This window comes from Citrus clementina, unplaced genomic scaffold (genome assembly GCF_000493195.1).
Source record: "Citrus clementina cultivar Clemenules unplaced genomic scaffold, Citrus_clementina_v1.0 scaffold_6, whole genome shotgun sequence".
Taxonomy (NCBI): Eukaryota; Viridiplantae; Streptophyta; class Magnoliopsida; order Sapindales; family Rutaceae; genus Citrus; species Citrus x clementina.
In genome coordinates, this window is record NW_006262139.1 from 14625680 (window position 1) to 14653094 (window position 27415).

Genomic DNA, 27415 nt, shown 5'->3' on the forward strand with positions numbered 1-27415 from the left:
TACCGTGCTGCATTCTCCACCAAAACATACTAATACCGTACTATATGGACACATACCGTACTAATTCTAAACCACGTGATGTCCGGCCCATTGGCCATCTCTATTGGCCATCAACCAGTTACGTTTAGGATGCTGGGCACATGCGAAAGAGAATTTGGGAGTTAGGTTTTCAAAATATGGAGTCCAGCGAAATTAGTACGTTAAATGGCCATTTACTGTCACGTGGTTAGTAACAGATATGACAGCGGTCCACTGTCACGTGGTTAGTAACAGATGTGTCATAAATTGTCACAAAAGCCACACTGGCAGTTACGACAAATTTATGGTATATGTACAGCTGCTTTTATTGTTACATTAGGGGTCACGTATACCCTATTTTCTTGTAGTGAGTATCCGTGCAACCTTGATTGTGTGGCTGTTAATAACAGTGAACCAATATCCAAGATTGATCCATTTGGGTACACTCAAAGAAACCACTACTATAAGTTTTCACACTACTCATCACTATTCTCTTCAAAGAGCACAACACCCACTCTATTTGCAAAAATATTAAGATTCTCCTATTAAATACAACAAATTGCTATTGTTCTCATAAGAGAAGATTAATTGCAGTTTCTGCTACCCGGAAAAACATGTCAGAATCCAGAGAACAAAGGTGGTCTCTAAAGGGTATGACCGCGCTTGTTACAGGTGGAACCAGAGGCATCGGGTTTGTGCTTCCACTACTTTGGCTTTCCTATCTATTGATATTTTTAATGATAATATCTTAGACTTTGCGTTTATAATTGATTTATCAGACATGCAATTGTAGAAGAACTAACGGCATTTGGAGCAATAGTGCATACATGTTCACGTAATGAAACAGAGCTCAATGAAAGAATTCAAGAATGGAAGAGTAAGGGGCTTAAAGTAAGCGGCTCGGCATGTGACCTGAAAATTAGAGCTGAGCGTCAAAAGTTGATGGAGGCTGTATGTTCTGAATTTGATGGCAAGCTCAACATCCTTGTAAGTTCTTCTGCCAAAGTACCATTTAAGCTTCTCATACCTGAGAAGCTCAAAATCCAACCAGAAAATAGTGTCCCTAGATAATAACTGAAGGCTAAATGACAGACTAGGTTGGTGGGGATATATCTGGTAGCAATATATGTGAGCTATGTATTGAGGTAACATGAGGTTCAATTCATTGCTGAAACATATTCATAGACAAAATTATCTGTCAGCGATCATGAATTGTCCAGAGTAATTAGGAGTACAGTAATTTAAATTGAGTACTTAAGCAAAAATGATCATATAATGGGAATATAAGGATATTATTGCAAAATAAAATGGCAGAAAGAAAACAAAAATTAGGATAAAAACCAGTTAGTTAGATAGTTTTGATAGAGAATCAAATAAAGTTGACTTCTGTAGTTGGGCAGGGGACTATCAGATAGTTTTGGAGGTAAAATCATTCTTAAAAACGGCAATGCAACAGATTGCTTCGCTTTCTAATTCTCTTGGCTTCTTTTCACAATAACAATGCAACTTTTTGGTCTCTTTTGCTACTCAAAACTCCAGAACATTTCAATGCATCATTTTATCAGGTAAACAATGCTGGAACCACCATTCCTAAGGAAGCCACAGAATTTACCATGGAGGATTTCTCAACTATAATGACCACCAATTTCGAGTCTGCTTACCATCTGTCCCAACTTGCATACCCCCTACTCAAAGCCTCAGGAAATGGAAACATCATTTTTATCTCCTCTGTCACGGGTGTTATAGCTGTACCTCTAAGTTCCATCTATGCATCGACTAAAGGTCCAGTTCAATATTTTCTTTTATTTTTTTTTCATTTCTGTTGGAAAGCAACAGAACTAAAATCTGGTTGCAAGACAATCTTTTAAAAGCTCAGTAACTTTTTGACTCCAGGAGCAATGAATCAACTGACAAAGAACTTGGCATGTGAGTGGGGAAAGGACAACATTCGCGTGAATGCAGTTGCTCCATGGATCATTAGAACCTCTCTCATTGATTCCATAGAAGTACAACTTATCCCTCCACACTTTTCCGTGAAGTGCTATATTTAGTCTTCCTCGTTCCATCTCAAAGACCTGCCTTGAATGTATTTACTGCAGATAGTCATAAGCCTTTAGCATACAATTAGTATAAGAAAATAGGTCACAAAAATTCCTAATCTTTAGTTCAGACAATAATTATATTGAAAGATAATTGCAGGATTGAAAATCCAAAACAAACCATTATGTCAAAATGGGTTTTGCAGCATTTTTCTCATCTACGTCAGTGCATTGCACTTGCTTACATCTTCTGAGAATTCATGTAAATCTATTTGCTATTGGAAGAAATGGTGCTGATATTAAATGTTAACTTCCTCTTCTTTCAGAAGGATCCAAGGGTCATGGAACACGCTAGTCGTTTGATACCCCGTACTCCTATACCTCGTCCAGGAGAACCTAATGAGGTTTCGTCAGTGGTAGCATTCCTATGTTTGCCAGCCGCTTCATACGTCACCGGACAGGTTTTTTGTATTGATGGAGGATACTCCGTGAATGGATTTTAGCCCTACGGACATGAAATGATCTTTTAAATTTTCGGGCTGTTCCTCCAAAGTCAGTTTAGGTCTTCATGTTATGGATGCCATTCTAATAAGCTCTCTGTTAACGAGAAAAGTTTGTGTGCTATACATTTTATTTGTCTATGTTGTCACCATTGTCCTGAATATTTTATATCTTTTCATCTATGTTGAATGATAAATTTCGAATTTAAAAGACCCCTCTGAGTCCTTTAGTTCAAAAAATGAACTCTAGAGATCAATTACCTATGTGGACTATTAGCTGCTAAATGTGGAATAAACACAAAAACTAAACAGGAAATATGACGTCTGATGCTCAGATAAAAAAAATTATTCTTTTTCCTTTTGCTAAAAAGATAATAATATCTTCGGTTATTTTGGCAAGGTATCCCCTATGCCAGAGAACTTGATAAGTATCCATGTAGCACAAGTTAGAGCAAATAAATAGTCTACAAGGGGGGTAAGATATATTTGATTATAATTCATTGGACAATTTCAAAATTAAATTTCAACATAAGTGAATATATACTTTACTTTTCCTTTATATTCCTTTCATATTAATTATTTGAAATTGATACCTTTTAAAATTTCTTCCCGTCTTCACTTGCTATTTTCTTCCAATTACAGAAAGTAAACATTTTTTTTTATTTCCTCACTCCCCTTGTTTCCTGCAACTGCTCCGTTAAAATGGAAACCACTATCTAAGATAAGCCATGCAATTAAAGCATAATTAATTTTGGCTTTGCTTCTTATCATCAACCATTTTATGGTAATAAAAACTCAAGTACTGAATCCTTCCTAAACTGGCACAACAGACAACCAAACAATACTTAACATGGTCTTAGGTTTGACATGTGGATGCCATGCTAACCCTCTTCCGAAAAAAATTGCAACGTATTTACAAATGTGGCTGTGTTTTTTGGGTTGGATTCTACTTTTTACCTCGTAACTTAGGCCATTTTCTCCGAAATTTGAAAATTGGCAAAGATAAACATGGGAGAAGCAGAGATCAATAGCAAAGGGAAAAGATGGTCTCTCAATGGAATGACTGCTTTAGTGACTGGTGGAACTCGAGGCATAGGGTTGGTAACCTCTAAATTTTCTTCAACTTTCATTTCCTTTTATCTAATTGCATGTTTTGGCTGAATAAGTTTACAACAGTTGTTGATCTACTTGTCTAATTCATAGTTTTTGTATTTGGATGTTAGGCAAGCAATAGTAGAAGAACTAGCGGGACTTGGTGCCGTCGTCCACACATGTTCTCGTGACCAAATAAACCTTGATTCATGTTTAAAGGTCTGGAAAAGCATGGGTTTTAAGGTGACAGGATCAGTATGTGACCTTTTACACCGTGAACAAAGGGAAAATTTGATAGAAACTGTCTCCTCTGTCTTTCATGGGAAGCTCAACATCCTAGTAAGTCTATTGGCCCCAGCACAAATCTGACTCACTACCAGAAACATAAGAATACAACTCTTAATCATATATTCCAAATAAAAAACTTCCTATTGAATTGAAGTACGATCACTCTCACCTAAAAGCTTAAGTTTTCTTTAAATATTCATATTTCGCTATTCTTCCCTCCAAAACAATTGCTTTGTATTCTACGCTTAATTTTCTGGTTTTATTTTCCTTTCAAACATAACAGTGTTCTTATAAACAAATTGATAAAATTTTCTCAGGTCAATAACGCCGGGATGGCTATCCATAAAGAAGCCATTGACTTCACTGCTGATGATATCTCAACTATGTTAGGAAATTGGTGGGTGGAGCAGACACGCAGCTAAAATAAAATTGGAAGAAAAATAAAGAACGAGCACAATAGAGGACACCAGAAATTACGTGGTTCGGCTTTTAGCCTACATCCATGGGCGAAGACAGAAGGAAATATTTTACTAGTGAAAGAAGTTACAAGTATTGTAGTATTTTAGCTCACTTCCCAAAATCCCAATACACCCAAACTCTCAAAATACTAAAACAAGAGCTTATAATTTCAAGCTCTCTAAACTCTCTCTAAATACAAGAAAACTCTTCTCAAAATTGGATAAGCAAATGAGGGAATGAGTCCCTCTATTTATAGCCAAAATCTTGGCTACTATTCACGTATTTTTTTTAATTATTTATTATTATTCAAAATTTCAAAATTCAAAGTTTGATATTCAAACTTTGAATATCTAGAATTTTGAATTTGATATTCAAAGTTTGAATATCTAGAAGTTTGATTTTGATATTCAAACTTTGAATATCAAGACACCCAATCTTGACATTCTCCCACTTGGAGATTTGATTAAGAACCAATCAATCTCCACACCATCCTTTCTGCTTCGCCATTATCAGGTTGCTTACGTTTCTGCTAGGCCACAAGAGAATCTATTCCAGATAAACTTGTCAGTATTTATCGGCTTGGTCAAAACATCTGCTAGGTTCTCCTTCGTACGGAATTTCTGTAAATCCACACTTCCGTCTTCCATTACTTCTCGAACGAAGTGATACTGAACTCCTATGTGCTTTGTCCTAGAATGAAAGACTGGATTCCTTGCAATGTGCAAGGCACTCTGACTGTCACAAAACACAGGAATTTTCTGTTGTTTGTGCCCGAGCTCCTCCAATAACCTTTGTATCCAAATAGCTTCCTTGCAAGCTTGTGTAGCTGCCATGTATTCTGCTTCTGTTGTAGATAAAGCCACAACAGTCTGTAGTTTCGAAACCCAACTTACAGCTGCTCCCGCAAGTATAAACACATAACCAGTAGTGGATTTCCTTTTATCAAGGTCTCCTGCAAAATCTGAATCCACATAGCCCCTGACAGTAAACTCTGATCGTCCATAACATAATGCAACATCTGAGGTTCCTCTAATGTATCTCAGAATCCTCTTCACAGCTATCCAATGCTCTCCACTAGGATTCGTCATGTATCGACTGACTGCTCCCACTGCTTGTGCAATGTCCGATCTAGTACATATCATAGCGAACATCAAACTTCCCACTGCTGATGCATACGGTACTCGAGACATATCCTTCCTCTCCACTTCATTGCTAGGACACATACTTAAGGATAATTTGAAATTAACAGGAAGTGGGGTAGAAATTGACTTACAATCTTGCATGTTGAAGCACCGCAAGATTTTCTTCAAGTAGTTCTTCTGTGAAAGCCAAATCTTCCTATTATTTCTGTCTCGGTGAATTTGCATCCCTATAATCGTGTCTGCTGGTCCCAAGTCCTTCATTTCAAACTCCCTAGCCAATTGTGCCTTTAATTCTTGGATTCGATCTTTGTTGGGACCTGCTACCAACATGTCATCCACATACAACAACAAAATGATGAAATCATTATCTTCAAACCTCTTGTAGTATGCACAATGGTCTGAACTGAGTCTGTTGTATCCAAGGCTCATGATGAAGGAATCAAATCTCTTATACTAACACCTCGGCGCCTGTTTGAGACCGTATAGAGATTTGTTCAACCTGTAAACCAAGTTCTCTTTTCCTATTTCTGCAAAACCTTCTGGTTGGAGCATATATATTTCTTCTTCAAGTTCTCCATGAAGAAATGCAGTTTTCACATCTAACTGCTCTAGATGTAGGTCAAATATGGCACACATTGCCAAGACTATTCTGACTGTTGTGAGTCAAAACCACCAGTGAAAATATCTCGTTGAAGTCAATACCTTCTTTCTGAGCATATCCTGTCACCACCAATCTTGCACAATACCGCTCCACTTGGTCATTGTCATCACGTTTGATCTTGTAGACCCATTTTTTTCCAATGGCTTTTCTTCTGTGTGGTAGTGGTACAAGTTCCTATGTCTTGTTCTTGTGTAGAACTTCAATTTCTTCCTGCATTACTGTCATCCACAAAGCAACATCTGAGCTGTTTAAAGCTTCATGGAAAGTTGAAAGCTCTTCATCCTATGTTAGAAGACTGTATGCAACGTTGATCTCTGTGCCACGCCGACGGTCGTCTCTCATGAGTTGACCGACGAACTTCTGGAGCCTCAGACTCGACTGGTTCTTGTTCCTCGTGCTCTAGTGCTGTTTCAGAAGAATCTGAATCTTCTAGATTATTTTCGACATATATCGGCACAGTCTCTGACTTTTCTTTTACAGTGCCATCATCTCCATCTTTCATTTACAATTGATCTTCTACAAAGATAACATCTATGCCGATGACGATCTTATGGGCAGTGGGGTCCCACAGATGATACCCCTTTACTCCATCAGCATACCCCAAGAAGATACATCTTCTAGATTTTAGATCCAGCTTTGTTCTTTCTTGGGTATTATACATCACGTATACAGGACATCCAAATGCATATAGGTAGGAATAATCAGCTGGCTTTCCAGTCCACATCTCCATCGCTATCTTCAGCCCAATAGCTGCAGATGGTGATCGATTTACTATATAACAGGCAGTTTTGGCTGCTTCTGCCCAGAATGAATTGGGTAGACCTTGTTCTGATACGCAGCTAAAGTAAAATTGGAAGAAAAATAAAGAATGAGCACAATAGAGGACACCAGAAATTACGTGGTTCGGCTTTTAGCCTACATCCACGGGCGAAGACAGAAGGAAATATTTTACTAGTGAAAATGAGTTACAAGTATTGTAGTATTTTAGCTCACTTCCCAAAATCCCAATACACCCAAACTCTCAAAATACTAAAACAAGAGCTTGTAATTTCAAGCTCTCTAAACTCTCTCTAAATATAAGAAAACTCTTCTCAAAATTGGATAAGCAAATGAGGGAATGAGTCACTCTATTTATAGCCAAAATCTTGGCTACTATTCACGTATTTTTTTTAATTATTTATTATTATTCAAATTTCAAAATTCAAAGTTTGATATTCAAAGTTTGAATATCTAGAAGTTTGATTTTGATATTCAAACTTTGAATATCAAGACACCCAATCTTGACAAACTATAATGGTCACAAATTTTGAGTCTGGCTACAATCTGTGTCAACTTGCATATCCGTTATTGAAAGCCTCAGGAAATGAAAGCATTGTATTTAATTCCTCCATCTTGAGTGTTGTGGCTATCTCTCTTTCTGCTATCTATTCAGCATCTAAAGGTAACTTTCAGTTAATATAGCCGCACGGTTTATGACTACAAGATAGCACGTATCTGCTGAATGTTATTTTGCTTTCAGGAGTGATTAACCAAGTTACAAGGAACATGGCATGTGAGTGGGCGAAGGATAAAATTCAAGTTAATGTTGTTGCACCAGGGCTCATCACAACTAATCATATAAATTCTCTGATGGTATAAACCTTTTCTGGCTTTTTCAATTTCTGCATAGTACTTGAAACTGCTTTACACAATCATTTTCTGTCACTTCTTACTTAAAAGTAAGTCAGTGCCAGTCTACCAGAAGTCTTTTAAATCGTAGTCAATATTAATTTAGTGCTTTCCACGTCATTGTAGACCTCTGTCTAGGGGTGGTAAAACGAATAATAAACAGTACTCGAATTGAATTGTAAATGAGTTGGATCAAAATTTTACTAATTTAGATTCAATTCGTTTATTAAATGAATTGACATCTCAAGATTGAATTCGATTAATTTATTAAATGAATATTCGGTTTGATTTGTCTAATTCGTTTAGTAGAATTAATAAACGAATCGCATAGAATCTGGATTCATTTACTATTCATTTATCCTATAACGAATCCATAATGAATCGAATTGAATATGAATTCATTTACAAAAATTAAGCAAAATAAAATATAAGAAGACCATAAATTTAATATCCTACAAAATACAAACTTATTATAATTTATAATAACTATTTTAGCCTTCAAACATTAAAATTTTATATATATATTTAAGGATAAATAAGTAGTTTAATTAAACGAGTAATAAATGATTATAAACGAATGTATCATATTCGATTCGTTTATAACCCATGTATTAAACGAATCATAAACGAATAAACGAATCAATATCCTCAAACCTAGATTCGATTAATTTAATTAGCAAATTGAATCGAATTCACCCATTTATTAAATGAATCAATTTTTTCAAACTCAAACCCATTAAATTTTCATCGAATCGAATTCAATAAATGAATCATAACCCATATTGACACCTCTACTTCTATCTTTCTTTCGTAATTCTTTGTACCATGATGACAAGAATTAAAAAAGCAACCTCTCAGCAATTCTACTTGTCGACAACATGCTAAAATGTCCAAGGTGACGAAAATGAAATCTTAATACTGACCAGAACCATCAGGGATGAAACTCTCATTATTTTTCCTCTTTTGTTTTTTGCCGTAAATTTCAACTAAAGCAACTTCGTAAATATAGCCCCAACATGGGTGAACCACGTAAGTCTAGTAAATTTGAGAATTGGTAATATTTCTTTTTTCTAAAAAACAACAGCCTTCACAGATGAACCATCAGAGTTTACATTGCTAATTCGTTAATACTGAAATTCTTCTCTCCACAGCAAGATCCCAAAATCAAGAAACGTTATGATGACTTAATCTCTCAAACTCCAATCTTGCAGCCAGGAGAGACTAATGAAGTGTCATCACTGGTAGCATTTCTTTGTTTTCTTGCTGCTTCATATATAACGGGGCAAGTCATCTTTGTTGATGGAGGATATACCGCATCCGGATTTAGCCAAACTACTAACTAAAAGAGATCAAGTCCTTCAACGAACTTTATGATGCTACAAATCAATCAAGAGCTATGTATAGAGTATTTTATACTTTTTTAATAAGGTTTCAGTTTGTGGTGAGACTAGAGTTTGTGTATTATATTGTTGTGATTTCTTAAAGAACTATGTATGCTGAGTATCATATAAATCATAAAATTTTCATGTCTTATAAAATTCTAGATGAAGTAAAAATAGAACCACAGAAAATCTGATAATCTAGTTGATAGTCTAATTAATCAGTGTGAAAGTTTATAGTAAAGTGTTTGGTTTCCAGGAATCAAAGAGAAAATATTAGACGAGAAAGGAATAAAATTTGTTTCATTTCACTTAACTAAATGAAGTAATACAGAGGCTAGTATTTATATTACATTTACATAACAACTTAACTAATGTATCACCAATAACAATTTGACAGCTGTACAATTTATAACAGTCTAACGCCATGCTGGCTTACACTCACACGTTAGTGTTAACTAACTCTCTTAGCATCAGCTGAGCTTTTCAACAACCTGAGCAGCCTTGAGCTTACTGGAGAAATTTGGAGCTTTCTAGAATATTCCTAACATCCCCCCCCACAAGCTCAACATTGGTAAGAATGTTGAGCTTGGAACAAATATAGTGAAAGGACTGTGAAGGAAGAGCTTTAGTAAAGATATTTGCAGTTTGATCATGGCTGGGAACATTTTGAATTTGAAGACTATGATTTGCCACCTTTTCTCTTAAGAAATGAACATATAATTTAATGTGCTTAGTTCGAGAGTGAAACTTAGGATTACTAGCAAGTGCAGTAGCACTTTGGTTATCACACCAAATGATAGGAGTTGGAATAGACACAACATTAATTTCAGCAAGTAACGACCTCATCCACAACACCTCTGATGCAGCCATAGCAAGTGCTCGATATTTGGACTCTGTACTTGACCTGGAAACAACAGCCTGTTTCTTAGAGCACTAGGACACCAAATTTGGACCTAAATAAACACAATAAATTGCAATAGATTTTCTGTCATCTCTATCTGCAGCCCAATCTGCATCAGAAAAGCATTCAAGATGAATAGAACTAAAGGAATAGAATTGAAGACCAAGATTTATAGTGCCTTTTAAGTATCTGAGGACCCTTTTACAGCCCTGCCAAGGAATATCAGTTGGTGCACAAAGAAATTGATTAAGCTTATTGACTGAAAATGCAATTTCTGGCATGGTGAGAGAAATGTATTGGAGAGCACCAACTATGCTTCTGTATAAGGTAACATCTGGAAAAGAAAGACTAGTATCTTTTGTGAGATAAACCCCTAAAGCCATGGGAGTAGAGCAAAGAGTACTATCCTACATATTAACCTTGGCTAGTAGATCAGCAATGTACTTGGACTGTGATAGAAGTAAACCAACTGGATTTTTAGTGACTTGAATACCCGAGAAGTAGTTGAGCCCACCAAGATTTTTTAAAGCAAAAGTGGACTGTAAATCTGAGATAACTTGAGCAACTAATAAAGGATTTGAGCCTGTAATCACAATATCATCAACATATACCATAAGCAAAAGAATCTGACCATCAACCATTTTAAAGAATAGAGAAGTGTCTAATCTTGAGTTGGAAAAACCCCATTGCTGTGTTAAAGCCATTTTTAGTCTATCAAACCAGGCTCTAGGTGTCTGTTTAAGACCATACAATGCTTTATGAAGCTTACAAACATGGTTGGGCTTAGTTGAATCAACAAAGCCTTCAGGTTGCTGCATATAGACTACTTCTGTTCAAGATCTATTTAGAAAATCATTGTTTATATCAATTTGCCTTAAAATCCACTTATTCATCACAACTAAGCTCAATATGACTCTGATAGTGGAAGACTTCTCAACTAGACTAAAGGTTTTAGTATAATCAATACCTTGAACTTGATGAAATCCTTTAGCTACAAGTCTTGCCTTGTACCTATTCACACTGCCATCAGGATTACATTTAGTTTTGAAAACCCACTTGCAACCAATGATCTTGACTGGAAAAGAAAGCTTAAAGAATTCCTAAGTTTGGTTGTGTAACAATACTTGATACCTTCACTCATAGCTTTGTACCATTTTGGATCAGCAAGAGCTGGTGACACAGAAGTAGGTTCTGTATCTAGAGTCTGACATTTAAGAATATAGGCTTTTGGTTTAAAAATTCCATTTTTGGATCTGGTAACCATTGGATTACCAGTATGTAAGAGTGGTGGTGGAGATAAATGATGAAGTTCTGATGTAGGTGAGGATAGATGTTGCTGGTAATCATTTTGGATGTTTGCTGGTATAGGTGATTGGTGAGGAACAGAGGGACCTTGGGACAAAGAGCAGGAGTCATCTGTTGTTGCCAATTGAGATTGCGAGAGTGGAATATCAAGTTGTAAAACAGTCTGAGGAGGTAACTGAGAAGAAAAAGAATTTGAACTAGACATAGTGGGAATACATGTTTGTGAGATTGAAGAAAAATCAACTCCAGATTTAAATGGAAAGGATAACTCATAAAAAATAACATGATTGTTGATGTAAAATCTTCCAGAAGAATGTAGACACTGATAGCCCTTATGCAATGAACTGTATCCCAAAAAATATGCATATGTTGGTTCTATAATAGAGCTTATGATGATTATAAGGTCGCAAACATGGATAACAGGCACAACTAAAGATTCGAAGATGTGAATAATCAGGTTTTCTATCAAACAACAGCTCAAAAGGTGATATGTTATTAAGGGTAGTAGTTGGAAGTCTGTTAATGAGGTATATGGCGGTGTGAAAGGCTTTCCACCAGAATTTTAGAGGTAGATTTGCTTAAGCAAGAAGAGTGAGACCTGTCTCTACAATATGTTTATGTTTTCTTTCAATTTTTCCATTTTGATGGTGGATATATGGGCAAGGGTGTCTAAATTGAATGTCTTGTTCAGCTAACTAGGTAGTAAAGGACCTAAACTCTCCGCCCAATCAGTTTGTAAACACTTTATCTTTTTTTATAGATTGTTTTCAATCATCGTCTTGAATTCTTTGAATGTTTGCTAGGCTTTAGATTTGGCAAAAAGAGGAAAAATCCAAGTAAATCTAGTAAAATCATCTAGAATGGATAGGTAATATTGGTAACCCTGTGAAGACAAAATAGGAGATGGTCCCCAAAGGTCTACATGGATAATTTCTAAAGGTTTTGTTGTGGTTGTGTCTACAAAAGGAAAATACTGCATATGGCTTTTGCTAAATTGACATGCACTACAAAAATCAATACTGACATGTTTATTTAGATTGAATGTTTGATCAAAGATTTTCATTACTTGTGTCAAGGCATGAGTTGTTGGATGCCCCAACCGTTTGTGCATAATATTGCAGTCAAATGATTTTGAAGAATGAGAAAACAATGCCATTTTGGCATATTTATTGATTTGAAATGAGTTTATATCAAAGGAAGGGGTTGAATTTACTGGAATACATTGTGAAAACATATACAAATGATTGAACTTGGAGTTGACTACAGACACAGATTTAGAAGACAACAAAGCATGAGCCTGAATTGAATGACAGACTGTGTTTAGACTTTCAACTTGATAGAGTCCATCTCTAGCAATCCCCTTGAGCAATGTGATCCTTGTATTCTTGTCCTTGACAAAACAAATAGATTTATAAAATTCAATTATTGTATTATTGTCAGCTAATAGTCTAGAAATACTAAGTAAATTTATGGTTATATTAGGCACATGCAAAATATTTGTGAGATAGAGATTTTGAGTTGTAAGAGTATTCAAGATTGCTGAGCCAACATGGTGAATTTGTAAGCCTAAGCCATTTCCCATATGCAACCTCTCAACACCAACATAATTTGAACAAGATAAGAGAATACATGCATTCCGTGTTACATGATTTAGAGCTCCAAAGTCTATATACCAAGCCTGATCAGCAACAATATTGTAATCAGCAAGAGGAACTCCAGCATTATAACCAGAAGTATTGCATATAGTGCCAGAAGACATATTTCTAGAATTTAAACCATCATTCCCTGCATACATTGCAGCAGGTGTGTATCCATTGTAGAAGCCAAGAGCACCTTGAGGATTCACAAAACTTGGTGTCATTTGTGGCTGATAGCCTTGTGGTGGTGGTTGACATGCAACATATCCTTGGAAATTTCCATTTCTAGGAAAATTTGCAGGAAAGTTTCCAAGAAAATTTATAGGAAATTTTCCACTAAATCCTCTTTTTATTCCTCCTCTACCAAAGTTTCCTCCAAAAAATTGTCCACCCAGGGTCTCAAGCCTCCTGCAGCACCTTTGCCTTGTTTTGGAACAAAAGTATGATTAAACCTATTTCTGCATTTATAAGCCCCATGACTAGGAATGAAGCAGATCTGGCATATGACATTCTTGTCTCCTCCAAAGAATTAGCATATCCTCCAATACCAACCATATTATTTTCAATATTAGCCTTATTATAGTTTTTTTCCTTTCTGAGCAAAGTTTGCACACATATCATGCATTACTTCAAATTGAGGCTTTCCTTTACTCATCTCAAGTCTTATTTCATGACTTAGTAACATGGAGAATAAGTCATTAATAGAGGTCTTTTCTTTCTCTGGTCTAGTTAACAAATTTGTTACTAGTGAATCATAAGAATCATCCAATCCAGCCAGAACATGCATGATAAATTCATTTGATGAGAGTGCATTACCTTCAATTGCTAAGTTGTCAGAGATCTTCTTCATTTTGTTGAAGTAATCACTAATGGATAGTGATCATTTCTTAGTATTTTGTATCTGCATCAATAATAGCATGTAGTGTGCCTTAGGTTGAGATATGAAGATCTTAGCAAGCCTTTCCCACAGTTCCTGTGAGGTCTCACAACTTATCACCATTATTAGTACATTATCCACCATTAAAGAAAACATCTAGCTCTGAAGCATCTTATCAGTCTTCTTCCATGCAACATACTATGGATTTTCAATTTGCCTTGCATGAATGATTTTAGATCTGTTTGATTCTTCATCTGATTCAATCAAAAATTGAGCAGGACAAGGTTTATCTCCATTAATAAAACCTTCAAGACAATTTCCAATTATTGAAGCTTCAACTTGTGTTTACCACATAAGGTAATTAGCTCGATCTAACTTCACAGGTTGAATGAAGGTAAAGGATGTGAAGATGGCGCTGAAGTATTTGTATTTGCAATGATTGCAAGGCTCTGATACCATGTGAAAGTTTGTAGTAAAGTGTTTGGTTTCCAGGAATCAAAGAGAAAATATTAAACGAGAAAGAAAGAAAATTTGTTTCATTTCACTTAACTAAATGAAGTAATACAGAGGCTAGTATTTATATTACATTTACATAATAAACTCAACTAATGTATCACCAATAACAATTTGACAGTTGTACAATTTATAACAGCCTAACGCCATGCTGGCTTACACACACACGTTAGTGTTAACTAACTCTCTTAGCATCAGCTGAGCTTTTCAACAACCTAAGCAGCCTTGAGCTTGCTGGAGAAATCTGGAGCTTTCTACAATATTCCTAACAATCAATAAAGCATATACGAAAATAGAAATTAAAAAAAAAATTATTGAACCTTAATTCATACTTATTTATAAAGGAAGGCTAGCTTTTATTGACCTGTCAATACAATTGCTTCTCTGATCATACCTCAATCAAACTAAAGACTTGCATTGATGAAGTTCGGTGATTAAATATCGATCGAAGGTTTTATCATTTAAGTTCCTGAGTGTAGGTTAAAATTCAATCATAATCAAAGTATTGAGAAAACCTAAGAAAAAAAATGAAATGATATCAACACATGCTAGAACCCACTTTTAAAAGGATCACAAGGGAAGAGTATCATATATACTTACATTATATATAGCCCATACGTGATTACCACACTTCGCAACCGATGTCCAGGGTGGCTCATCGTAGCTACGTGACTTTGTGGATTCACACTGCAAATGCTATGTGTTGGGTATGAACTCAAACTTAAATGACCAATATATTGTTCTAAGTAGAAATTCTAAAATACATCTGTTGTACCATGTCAGTCATACAAGAAGTAAATAATGTCATGATATGTGTGCATTTATTTTGTAAACTATCATGTAAGTGGTGGTTGTATTAAACTCAATTACATGTGTCATGTATGCATTAATTAGTTGTAATATAACAAATGTATTCTAGAATTTCTCCATTCCGAGGAATCAAGTTTACCACGTCATCAATAAAGCTTTACAAGTTCAACCAACGTATTGAATGAAGTCACGTGTCGATTCACATGAAATCAAAAACAAACTTAGAGCAAAACGACAAGCTTGAAGTTGTTTGAGCAGCTCACTTAAGTGACCACATGAGCAGCACGTTAGAGACAGTTTAGTTTGCTGATTTTGAAGGGAAACCAGCTGGACAAGCAACAAACCCGAAACAGCCTTTCAAAAGGCAACATAGAGACAGAGAGTTCATTGAGGAAAGAGAAAGCAACGTAGAGAGAGGGCGAATTTCTTCTTTGTATTCTCTAGAATCATCTCTTTAGACTTGTAACGATCCGTCTTAATACAGTGAATGCATTGAGCTTTGTTTCTCAGTGGATGTAGGCATTAGGCACCAGAATCAGGTGCTGCACCTCTGAAATCTACTGTGTTTTGAATCGTTTCTTGTTCAATTTATTTTTCAATTCTAGGTTTGATAATTTTGTTTGATTCTTGAAAGATTACTGAAGTATTGTGATGAGTCAAATCTAATTCAATTAAGGGCTTCACTCGCAACATATGCTTATAAGTTACAGAGTAGGAGTTATCATAAATCACGTGTAACTTATCAAATTGATAATCAATAATGCTACACATCTCAAATCGTAATCCCAAAACACATCCCAAATATCATGGCTGCTTATGGGACGTCCTACTTATAATATTCTTTTAAATTAAAATATATAGACGCTTCTAGAATAATTTATTTTGGATCTTATCCTTTCACTATCAAATGTTCAATTGAGGGTTTTGCAACAAAGAAACGAAAGAGCCATTATCGTGATAATTTTTTACTCATACACTTTGTAGAACTCAAACAAATCCTGAGCCGTACAAAAAACTATGCCAATTTCTTACTCAATAATTTCTTCTACATTTGGTTCATTCCTTGTATCATTCTCATTGTCAACCTGATTCAATTAAGCAAAAAGTCCAACTAGCTAATTAAATTCATCATCAATCAATACAAGCTAAACATCTTAATATAAGTTATATAAAAATATAAATAAAATAAAAATTTATCTCAGCAGTAATGTTTTTGGGAAAATCCTATAATTAATTCTTTGGACCCCAGATTCGCCATCTCAATCACAAGAAAAAAATAATGTGGATGAAATACCTGATATAAAAACTAGTAATTTAAAAATATAATTTTACAACAACTTGCTGCAGGTTTTTGTTTTTCCCTTGAGAAATGCCTATTGTCGATTATTAAGTGACAGTAAAATAGTATGGTAGAAATTACATAGCTGATGTCGTGATTGAGAAGAAAACTTTTTTGATTTAGAAAAAGTTTATAACTAAGATGCCAAATAAGCAACATATCATTTGGGATGAGTTTTGGGACTAAAACTTAGGATGTGCAACATTGTTGATCAACAATTGTTATGTGTTTGGTAATAATTGAATTTTATGTTATTATTGATGAGCTAATTTTGAGACATCAGTTCATTAATGAAATGTTATGTCCAACATCATTTCGAGTACAAATTTTGTATTTATACTTTATAAACATATCATCATTGCTATATGATGTTTTACCTATATATAATTTTCATTTTAATTAAAAAAATAGAACAAGTCCTATCAAACAAATCAAATAAATAATAAATAATTAATGTTTTAAAACACTGTTACCCAACCAACCCAATCAATGCTTGTTTGGTATGACTTCTCAACTAACCAAAAATATTTTTTAATGTCAAAAATTTTTTAGACTCCGTTTAGTATTGAGATCTTGTACTATAGCCATAGCAGCCGTAAAAAAAGGAAAGTTAGGATGTTTGGTAAATCACTAGTTGTAGAAAATTATGACACCGGTATGGCTTCTCAACTAACCAAAAATATTTTTAATGTCAAAAATATTTTAGACTCCATTTAGTATTGAGATCTTGTACTGTAACCACATCAACTATAAAAAAAGATAGTTAGGATGTTTAGTAAATCACTAGTTGTAAAAAATATATGACATTTGTAAACATAATAATTAATAGTCAATATATAGACATTAAAATCAAAACAAAGAGAGAATATGTCCTAGTTAGGCTTTTTTCACTGCAACTAATCCTTATAATGCTTCTATAAAGGCTCAAACATTTACTCTTATACACTGTGAATGTAAGAACTCTCCCACTAGGACAAAGGACATTGGTGTATCCTAGTTGGGCTTAAAAGAGACAAAAAAATATAAAGAGGAAAACAAAAGAGTGATGGTATTAGCACCCTTCTAATATCCTAGTGAAATCCTTTCTTCGGACTTACAATTTTATCCAACATGTAAAATTACATGAAACTCCTAGAACAATTTCATCTTGTCTTGTGTAAACGTACCACAAATTACCGACTTCATATCAACCCCACACAATCCTTTTAATTTCAATAACAACTTTAACTTCTTCTTGAATAAACTCCTTTAATAGTATTCCCTTCTCTTCTCATACTTTCATCCCTTTTTAGATTTTTTTTCCCATCTTCTTCTCTTTCATTCTCTCCATAGATGCTTGCTTAGCCAAATCCCTAATGCCCCAGATAGGTGACAAAACCTACAATGATTTATTAAAATAGAAACAATAGACATCGATGCTTGGATTTTCAAGAAAAAAGAGAAAAAAACAAAAGTTATACCTTTGAAATCATATATATTAAACTTACTCATTTCATTAATTATTATCAATTTTTAAGAATGTGTGGTGGCGTCATAGTGAGATCTCCAGTGATGGTTGGATTGTAATAATTCTATGAGCAGAGGTTTCATTGCATGAACAAATGCATGATGATTTTCTAAACCAAACATGTTTGCTCATATATGTTTTATTAGGAAATATATCTTATTTTTCAATAAGGATTTCCTAGGATATTTGCTTAGTTGGTAGGATTTCTATTTAAGGAATAAGTAATTTCTCTTTTGAGATTTGACTTATTCAAGGAGGAGTACAACTAGAATTAAAAAAAAAAATACTTCTCTTACAAGAAATAATCACTATATATAGGGAGGTAGGGTTCACTTGTTGGTATAACACATCAATAAGTTCTGAGCAAGTAGACGGTTTCTAATGTGAGATAAACAGTAGGTCTATTGAGAGATTGTGTGTTATTGAGGTTTTGCGTGTAAGAAAAAAATACTAGAGTGATTATAATAATTTTTTACATAGTGGATTTTTCTCTTGTCGTCCTTAGTGTCGTAGATTTTCTTCAGTATATGAGTTTTCCACGTAATTCTTGTGTTGTGTGATTAGTTTTATTCTCTGCCTATTTTTCTATTTACTATTTGTTTGATATTTTTACTTGTAAGATCTTGGGTGGGATTAAAATTTCCTAACAAGTGGTATTAGAGTTAAAGGTTGTTCTGCAAAGAAATTATAGATGCAAACAAATTTTTAAATCTTGTAAGGATTGAGGTTGAAAAGTTTAATGGAAGAATCAATTTTGGCTTGTGGCAAATTCAAGTCAAGGATATATTGATTCAATATGGGCTACACAAGGCTTTGAAGGGCAAATCTTCTCCTGCTTCTAGCAATGACTCTGGGGAATCTATTATGAGCGATGAAGATTGGGAATAATTAGATGAAATAGCTGCAAGTGCTATACAATCATGTCTAGTAAAGAATGTTTTTGCAAATGTAGGAAAAATTCCTTCGACAAAACAACTTTATGAGAGATTACAAAATTTATATCAGACAAAGAGCATCTCTAATCATTTGTACCTTAAGAAGTGATTTCACAAGCTAAGAATGATTGAAGGTACAAATTTTTTTGATCATCTTAGTGTTCTCAAAGGCATCATGATAGAACTAGAAGCAATTTGAGTTAAAATTGAAGACAATGGCAAGATGCTTAGGCTATTATGGTCTCTTCCAACTTCCTACAATCATTTGTTGCCTACTTTAATATATGAAAAGGAGACTATGAATCTTGAAGAAGTTATTAGTACTCTACTTTCAGAAGAAAGAAAGCTAAGTGGTGAAAGTAATGAAACTTCTAATGATTCGACATTGACAATTGGTAATTGGAAGAAACATAACTCCAAGAAGAAAGGAGTCTATTGGGTGTGTGGACAATTATGAGATCTTAAAAAGGATTGTCAAAAAGTAAACGAAGCAAGATACTGATAGTATCACTAACGAAAGTCTCTTATCATTGTGGGAGATGATGGTCCCCTTTAATAGATGATAAAGACATCCTTATGGCAAGTCACTAGTGCCATGAAAAAGGATGTGTTATTGCTAGCGGGCCCACAAGATTTACACACGAGGCATGATTTAACATTTATACAATATGCGTGGTTGAATATTTTTGTTAATGGTTGAGAACTCTCAAGGGAGACAAACATGAGAGTAGGTTTTTCAACAAGATGATAGACGTGTGCTATATATGTGTACTCTGAATAAGGTGGAGTATGATAATTCTTGGAATAGAAAATTACAGATGTTGGATAGAGGACAAGATTTTACCTATAGTGGAGTTGATTCTCATAAACCTTATATGAGTGTGGTTTTAGATAGGTAAAGAAGGTGAAGATGACATGGTTGTGTGGATAAACGATGGATCATGTTTTGTCACCTAATTAAAAAATTTGCAAAGGTAGAGATTATTAGGAAATATGTCTTATTTTTCAATAAGGATTTCCTAAGATATTTTCTCATTTAATAGGATTCCTATTTTAGGAATAAGTAATTTCCCTTTAGGATTTGACTTATTCAAGGAGTACAACTAGTAAAAGAAAAGAATATTTCTCCTACAATAAATAATCACCATATATAGGGAGGTTGGATTCACTTGTTCGTATAACACAACAATTAGTTCTCTGCAAGTAGATAGTTTCTAGTGTGAGAGAAACAGTAGGTTTATTGAGAGATTAGGTATTATTGAGATTTTAGGTGTGAGGAAAAATACTAGAGTGGTTGTAATTTTTCACGTAGTGGATTTTTCTCTCATCGTCCTTAGCAGTCGTGGTTTTCTCTAGTATAGGAGTTGTCCACGTAAATTTTGGTATTGTGTGATTGGTTTTATTCTCCATATATTTTTCTATTTATTATTTGTTTGATGTTTTTGCTTGTAAGATATTGGGTGGGCTTAAAATTCCCTAATATGTTTAAGGGAGTAAGGAGCTTTAAGTAAAAGAAAATTTTTCGTGTTCAATTTGTAGGTTTAATTAGATATAATCTTGTCCTTTCATACTTTATTACAGGTTAAAATTGTAAACTAACTAAAAGGGGTTTGAGAGAGTAGAGATATTTGACTCCTTTAATTTATGGTATTGTCTCCCACTTTTCAAGTAGTCTCACTTGTTTTCATATTTACCCGAGGAAAAATAAAAATATTTTTTATTTTATTTTTCTCTCTCTTTATAAAACATCACCACCAAATTCATCATCACCATCAATTAGAATTATAATCTTAAATTTTTGATAAAGTTGCCAACTTATACATTGTTTTCTAAAAAATGGATGGGTAAAACTCTTTTAGTTATAATTTGTTTGTTTGGTCATTATATTTTAAAAAATACCTTACAACACCTTTACTATTATCTCCATTAGAATTAAAAGTTTTTTTTACGTTACTATTACTTTTTTACCCTTTAAATATTGACTAATGTAATAAATAGGTCCACTAGCGACAAATAAGAAAAGAACAAAATCATCTTAGTTATGCAATAATTTTCAATATATATACACATAAACAAAAATAATAATAATAATAGTAAAATCAATTTCATTGATATTTTCTGGAGATAAACAAATTGAAATTCAAAATATGATTTTCGAGAAAGAAATTTCAACCCCACCAACAAAATTTAATAAAATGAAGAATTTGTTTCAATTACATGTGCTCTCAATCACCCCACGCATAATTTCTTTCAATTTTTCATGATTATTTTCTTTGCTTCAACTTCATCTTAATCACCATAATGTGGATTGGGAGCGCAGCATAATGAAGCCATGAGATAGTGATGGCATGAATAAGAGCAACATGGAAGCTCTGGGTGTTTTCCTTGTCCTTTCTGAAGATGCTTTTTTCGGGTCATTCTTGTTAGATCTTTAATCCAACTTTAGGCCATATGTGAATGATTATGTGTTACGGACTATCATATAATTTTAATTTTAATTAAAAGTGATCTATTGATATTTTTGGTAATTTGGACTTTAATATATTTGATAGAGTATGGGCTTTTAATGTGTAGAGACTTACAGGTAATTTCTATTTTTACAATGGGTTGAAATAGAAATACCAAAAGTTAATAAGAAAAGTTATTTATATAAGTGGTTATAGTCCTTAAGTCACAAGTAATATTCTATTTTAATATCCCATCATTGGAGATAGTGCAATGAGAAAGTTAAGGAATATCTAGGATAATATACTAATTTAGAAGGTTAACCACAAGACTTTAGAGAGTAAATGTAATTAAGCATTATGTATTCAGGTATGCTTCCGCGTATTTAACAATTGATTCTTGGTGAAACAATATGAATGTTTCTGAATCATAAGTAATGGCTTTCACCTAAGGATTATTATTCTAGCAATTCTTAATAAAATTACCTTATTTCCCTTTTTTTTGTTTAAACTTAACAAAAAGATACTTTTAAAGGTTCTCTCGATGTCTCAAGAACAACTTTAGAAGGTTTCAATGGTGATTTATAAATTTGAAATTACGAACTAGTTTGATGATAAGTTATTGAGTTTGATTTAGGATGTGGTGGGCAGTTGGAGAAGAGAAATGGTAGATTTAAGGTTGCATTTTCTTTCTTTCTTTTTTTTTTTAATTTACCTTGAATTTATTGTTTTTAATTGGTAATGTTATTTTTTACAATGTAGTAAATTTTTTTAATCTTAAATGATTTTAGTTCAAAAGATTATTTTACCCTCAAATAGTAATTTTTAACTCTAATGGAAATAATGACAAGAGTGTTTTGAAATATTTTTCAAAATATAAGGATTTAATGGAAACTTTGATCAAACTATAAGTAATAAAATGACTTCTATCCAAAATTGATTCATTTGTTCCTGGAAATAATTTACTTTGCATTGAGATTATTTAAAATTCAATTTGATGATTATAGTCATTTTCATTATCCATAAGCACAAGTCGAAAAGAAATTCAATGCAGCACAATCTAAAAGCAAGACAACTTAAAACGTAGAACAATGGAGATGGCTAGAGGGTTTTGCATTTGGAATCTTAACTTGCTGACCTTGGATCATGGATTATGGCTTTGGAATATCTGGGTTTTAGGTTTATAATCATTATCAAATTGATTTCATAGATTTAATTATTTTGGAATCTTAATTTGATTATTGATTTTAAGTACAATTAAAAAACATTGTGTTTGGTAATTATATTTCTTGGGGGCGATGGTGAATTAGTGATGAAGAATGACGGAAGGGATGATGGTGATATTTGACATAGAAAAAAAGAAAATATAATAAAATTAATAATATTTTTTTAAGGATAATTTAAAAAATAAATTAGACAAACTTGAAAGTGGAGGTTGCTGAGATAATCTAAGAAGGCAAAATATCACCACTCTTTAAAAAGTATTAAAAAGGGCACCAATTGTCCGATATGAGAAAAAAATTCCCAAGCTTCTAACTGAGTCAGCCTAGCAACTTGGCAGCCGTTGTAAACAAGGCCTTATCTGTATTTTTTTTAAGAGTGATGATATTTGAATTTCTTTCATTCTCTCAAAACACTTGTTTCTTAATTAACATATCTTTAACTTTAGAATGTGTTTTCTTTGCCAATACAATCCTCATAATTCCAAGTTTGCCTTCTTATCAGTTTTATTATTTTTCATGCACCCCACATTTTAAACTCCGGGCTTATCAGTTTTATTATTTTTCATGCACCCCACATTTTAAACTCCGGGCTCAAAATCTAGATGAGCATCAATCGAGCATGCGGACTTCGACCAGTTGTTTGAAAAGACTGGAGTTGTTGGAAAGGAATTAATCCAAGCAAAAGCCATTACCCAAGCAAGAAAATGCAGAATCAAGTATTCTAAAATGGCGTTAACAAGTTATTGGGTTTGTTGTTTGTGGTTCTTGAACCTAGACATGTGATCACAGAGATTTAGCTTTTGTAACTAAATCTTGATACGAGTTTTTGTAGAAAAAGCTAACTGTCAAAGTTACTGAAAGAGCGGTCAAGAGACAATATCCAGTTATTCAGTTATTGCTTAATTATGAAATTCTTTCAAGTACTTCAATTCCAATATTCTTTTCACTGATGCAACAATCTTAACTTCAGAAGAAATGATAGTTGGGTTAGCCGTGGTTGTCAAAAATTACAAAGGGAGGATCATAGTTGTTCTGATTGGAGAAATAGAGCTGACAGAAGCTGAGGTAGTGTGTGTAAAAGGATTAAATTGATTTTTTTTTTTTTAGTTTTTGACCACGAGGTATTCTGGGGAGGGCCTCAACTGTAGGAGGCACCTTTAAACCCGTACTACAATCCAGATTAGAAGTCTTCGCTCGAACCGAGAGGTACAAGTTCTCCCAATAAAGACGACTTTCTTGCGACTCGAATAAAGTATTGGCTCCACTAACAATGAAGTCCTCTTAAAAGATTAAATTAATGATAAGAATATATTAAGATTATCGAGTTATGTCGAGAAATAAAAAATTATTTTAAAATTTATAATAGGGATACTTGAGTAACAGAGGTTGTTGAGAGATATAAATGAGGTGGTTATTGAGAGATATAAATGAGGCGGTTGTTGAGAACCACCACTCTTTTTTAAACCTGACAGCAGTCCCAAATGGAGTTATATTGAGAGAGAAAAAATTATTTTAAATTTTATAATGGAATTAATGGAGCGATAGGAGTTGGTAAAAAAATAAAGGCGTCAAATATCAACTTTTTTTTTTCTTCCTTAACTTGTCACCGATCCTAAACGGGCCTTTAAAGTCATTGGATTTGAAGACTTTGGTCAAACAGATCAAGTAGCAAAGAAGACAGGTGGTGGGCAAAGTGCTAATAAACAGTATCAAACTGAAAACGCGCACCTATTTTGATCTTACTAGTAAATGTGTTACAATTACGTTTATTAAATATAATTTTGGATTACATTTTATTTACAACTTATTAGAAGTAATTAGGTACAAACTAGAGTTAGTAATTAGGTTCCTCGCTTGATCTTTATTTTTAATCACATGCAGCGCGCTTATATAAATCGGTTGTCATTCCATTGCTGTTAGTTGCAGAAAAAGTGTCCAAGTATTTTAGATAAGATAGGAATAGTTGCTTTTCCTCCTATTAATCAATAGGAAAAAAACATGTCAGATTTTAGAGAGCAAAGATGGTCTCTGAAGGGTATGACCGCCCTTGTCACAGGCGGAACCAAAGGCATCGGGTTTGTGCTTTCTCTTATTTGCCTCGAGTTTCCTGTATTAATCCAATTCTATTCTATGTTTTTTGTTACTACACAAGTTGTTAATGAATTGATTGATCAGATATGCAGTAGTAGAAGAACTAGCAGCATTTGGAGCAATAGTTCATACATGTTCCCGTAACGAAACAGAGCTTAATCAAAGAATTCAAGAATGGAAGAGTAAGGGGCTTCAAGTGAGTGGCTCTGTATGTGACCTGAAAATTAGAGCTCAGCGAGAGAAGCTGATGTTGACTGTCTCGTCTCAGTTTGATGGCAAGCTCAACATCCTTGTAAGTTCTGCACAGCTGCCATATTCACAAAGAAAATTATTTGTTAAAAGCCGGGGACCATATGGGAGTATACATTAGATAGTTTAGGAAGTAAAATTATTTTTCCAAAAACTGCTTCAATTTCAAAGTTTCTCTCTGCTTATGTGAGTAATAAGGTTGCAACTCTAATGTGTCTTTTGCTTCTTCAAAGTCAAGAATGCTTTATTAGTGAAGATCATTTTCTCAGATTAACAATGCTGGAACCTTCATACCTAAGGAAACCACAGAATTTACCGAGGAGGATTTCTCAACTGTAATGACTACCAATTTTGAGTCTGCTTATCATCTGTCTCAACTTGCACACCCCCTCTTAAAATCAGCAGGAAATGGAAACATCATATTTATATCCTCTGTTGCAGGCGTTATTGCTATACCTATGTGTTCCATCTATGCATCGAGTAAAGGTACAGTTCAATATTTTCTCTTAAAATCTAGTTCCAAGAAAGTCTTTTAGATACTGACTGAATAGTCTTCTGTACTTCAGGGGCGATGAATCAACTCACAAAGAACTTGGCATGCGAGTGGGCAAAAGACAAAATTCGTGTGAATACAGTTGCACCATGGGTCATTAGAACCCCACTCCTTGATACCGTAGAAGTATATACTCATTCCCTCCACCCTTTTCCATGAATGGCTATATATTTATGTTCTATTTTCCTCATCACATCTATCTAGTTAAAACACCCATTAAAGTATTATGCTTCTAAGTTTTAGCATACAATCATTATGGGAATCATGTCACACATAATCCTTTATTTCCACCTAAGCATATGTATAAAGAAAAATTTCACATAGAAGTACAAATTACCGCATTGTGTCACTTGCTTACATCTTCTGCGTATGTAAACCTACAGCATTTAGAAGAAACGGTGCTTAACTGCTTATATTAACTGTTAATTTTTTTGTTCTCTCAGAAAGATTCTAATTTTCTGGAACATGCAAATCGCATGGTACTCCGTACTCCTATGCTCCGTCCTGGAGAACCTAACGAGGTTTCATCCGTGGTAGCATTCCTATGCTTGTCAGCCGCTTCATATGTCACTGGGCAGGTTATTTGTGTTGACGGAGGATACTCCGTCACTGGATTTTAGCGGCAATGAAAATGATCTTCGATGCTATTTAAAGTGTTCACTGTAATGTATGACGCTTAATAAGCACTCTCTCAAAGAGAGAAGATTCTGTGTTATCTTTTAGTTGTTTATGTCGTGATCATTATCCTGTATCTTACAACCTTCCATCTTTGATGACTAATAAATTTCAAACAAAAAGACTCCTATAATTCCTTTTAGTTCAACAAAATGTACTTTATAAATGACACGACCCGCCCCAACCTATATATCGGATCCGAGGCGAATTATGTGGGTTAATAACTAAAACTCATAGCACAAATTTAATTCATGAAAATATATATATAAATGATTTCTAATATAAGCACATAACAACTTCTGTGTCTCATACGAAAATACCCATTCAAAACTTGCTAAAATTATATATATATATAAAATAATAATAATAAGCAACATAAACGTGCTCAAAATGCAAGACATTCAGTAATGCGTCTCGTGGCTCAATCTCGATTGTCTAGAACTGATATGCACGAAATCGTGTGAAATCCCGAGAGAAAAGGGATAAATAAGAAAATAATGAGCTTGCAGCTCAGTGAGTGGATGTAATTATATATATTATAATAATAATAATAATAAAGTAGTGAACTAGTGCTTATATATAATCATGTGACATAACTCCACATTGAATATCACACATCAACAAACATGGAATTTATGTATACATACATGACAAAACTGCACCCAATAGTACCTAGGGGAAAATATCTCTCAATACTCGTCGGGATCATCATCGCCCGAGTAAAACAGGGAAAAGCCTCTCAATACCCAGTGTAATTAAACTATCTCGTACGGGTGGAGTAACATAACTCTTAATACGCATGCGCAGAGTCTACGGGAAAGGGTACATATGTGGTGACTCATAATCACATCTCATAACTTAATCAAACATCTAATATGCATACATGTAATCATAACATGGTATTAAATCATAATATCAAACATAAATGTTGCACATAATATATAATAGTAATAATAGTATCCACTCACATATCCTGCTTCAATCCAGGGTTTGTTGGGGCTCTTATGGTTTTATGGATTCTTGAATTTCTCCTAAAATACAGTATTAAAAAATTAACGGTTAGAAGTGATATAAAAACTTATACGTAGGAGGTAAATTAAATTATAA

General features: G+C 33.9%; 3 protein-coding genes across 4 annotated transcripts; all 3 read left to right on the forward strand.

Moving 5' to 3' along the window:
* The first annotated feature begins 376 nt into the window (after positions 1–376).
* On the forward strand, positions 377–2773 carry LOC18039663 (tropinone reductase homolog). 2 transcript variants are annotated; one of them, XM_024181704.1, is made up of 5 exons: positions 377–709; positions 798–1005; positions 1584–1800; positions 1912–2056; positions 2413–2773. In XM_024181704.1, the coding sequence occupies exons 1-5, from the start codon at positions 633–635 to the stop codon at positions 2558–2560; spliced, it is 795 nt and encodes a 264-aa protein (XP_024037472.1). In that variant the 5' UTR covers positions 377–632; the 3' UTR covers positions 2561–2773. The 2 variants fall into 2 exon arrangements, with proteins under 2 accessions (XP_024037472.1, XP_024037471.1); XM_024181703.1 differs by having other exon boundaries at positions 378–709; positions 1912–2024; positions 2384–2773.
* Positions 2774–3565: 792 nt separating this feature from the next.
* Positions 3566–9210, forward strand: LOC18039664 (tropinone reductase homolog). Its single transcript, XM_006429093.2, has 6 exons — positions 3566–3654; positions 3781–3988; positions 4255–4328; positions 7498–7640; positions 7719–7831; positions 9019–9210. The coding sequence occupies exons 1-6, from the start codon at positions 3566–3568 to the stop codon at positions 9208–9210; spliced, it is 819 nt and encodes a 272-aa protein (XP_006429156.2).
* Positions 9211–24565: 15355 nt separating this feature from the next.
* On the forward strand, positions 24566–26432 carry LOC18039754 (tropinone reductase homolog). Its single transcript, XM_006429094.2, has 5 exons — positions 24566–24815; positions 24916–25123; positions 25350–25566; positions 25647–25759; positions 26077–26432. The coding sequence occupies exons 1-5, from the start codon at positions 24739–24741 to the stop codon at positions 26251–26253; spliced, it is 792 nt and encodes a 263-aa protein (XP_006429157.1). The 5' UTR covers positions 24566–24738; the 3' UTR covers positions 26254–26432.
* Positions 26433–27415: the final 983 nt, after the last annotated feature.

Excerpts from the sequence above, each read along its gene's own strand:
- LOC18039754 (XM_006429094.2), top strand. The coding sequence starts at position 24,739 with ATGTCAGATTTTAGAGAGCAAAGATGGTCTCTGAAGGGTATGACCGCC. Across the intron at positions 24,816-24,915 it reads GGCGGAACCAAAGGCATCGG|ATATGCAGTAGTAGAAGAAC; the intron begins GTTTGTGCTTTC and ends TTGATTGATCAG. Across the intron at positions 25,760-26,076 it reads CACTCCTTGATACCGTAGAA|AAAGATTCTAATTTTCTGGA; the intron begins GTATATACTCAT and ends TTGTTCTCTCAG.
- LOC18039664 (XM_006429093.2), top strand. The coding sequence starts at position 3,566 with ATGGGAGAAGCAGAGATCAATAGCAAAGGGAAAAGATGGTCTCTCAAT. Across the intron at positions 3,655-3,780 it reads GGTGGAACTCGAGGCATAGG|GCAAGCAATAGTAGAAGAAC; the intron begins GTTGGTAACCTC and ends TTTGGATGTTAG. Across the intron at positions 7,641-7,718 it reads TATCTATTCAGCATCTAAAG|GAGTGATTAACCAAGTTACA; the intron begins GTAACTTTCAGT and ends TTTTGCTTTCAG.
- LOC18039663 (XM_024181704.1), top strand. The coding sequence starts at position 633 with ATGTCAGAATCCAGAGAACAAAGGTGGTCTCTAAAGGGTATGACCGCG. Across the intron at positions 1,006-1,583 it reads ATGGCAAGCTCAACATCCTT|GTAAACAATGCTGGAACCAC; the intron begins GTAAGTTCTTCT and ends TCATTTTATCAG. Across the intron at positions 2,057-2,412 it reads CCTCCACACTTTTCCGTGAA|TCGTTTGATACCCCGTACTC; the intron begins GTGCTATATTTA and ends GGAACACGCTAG.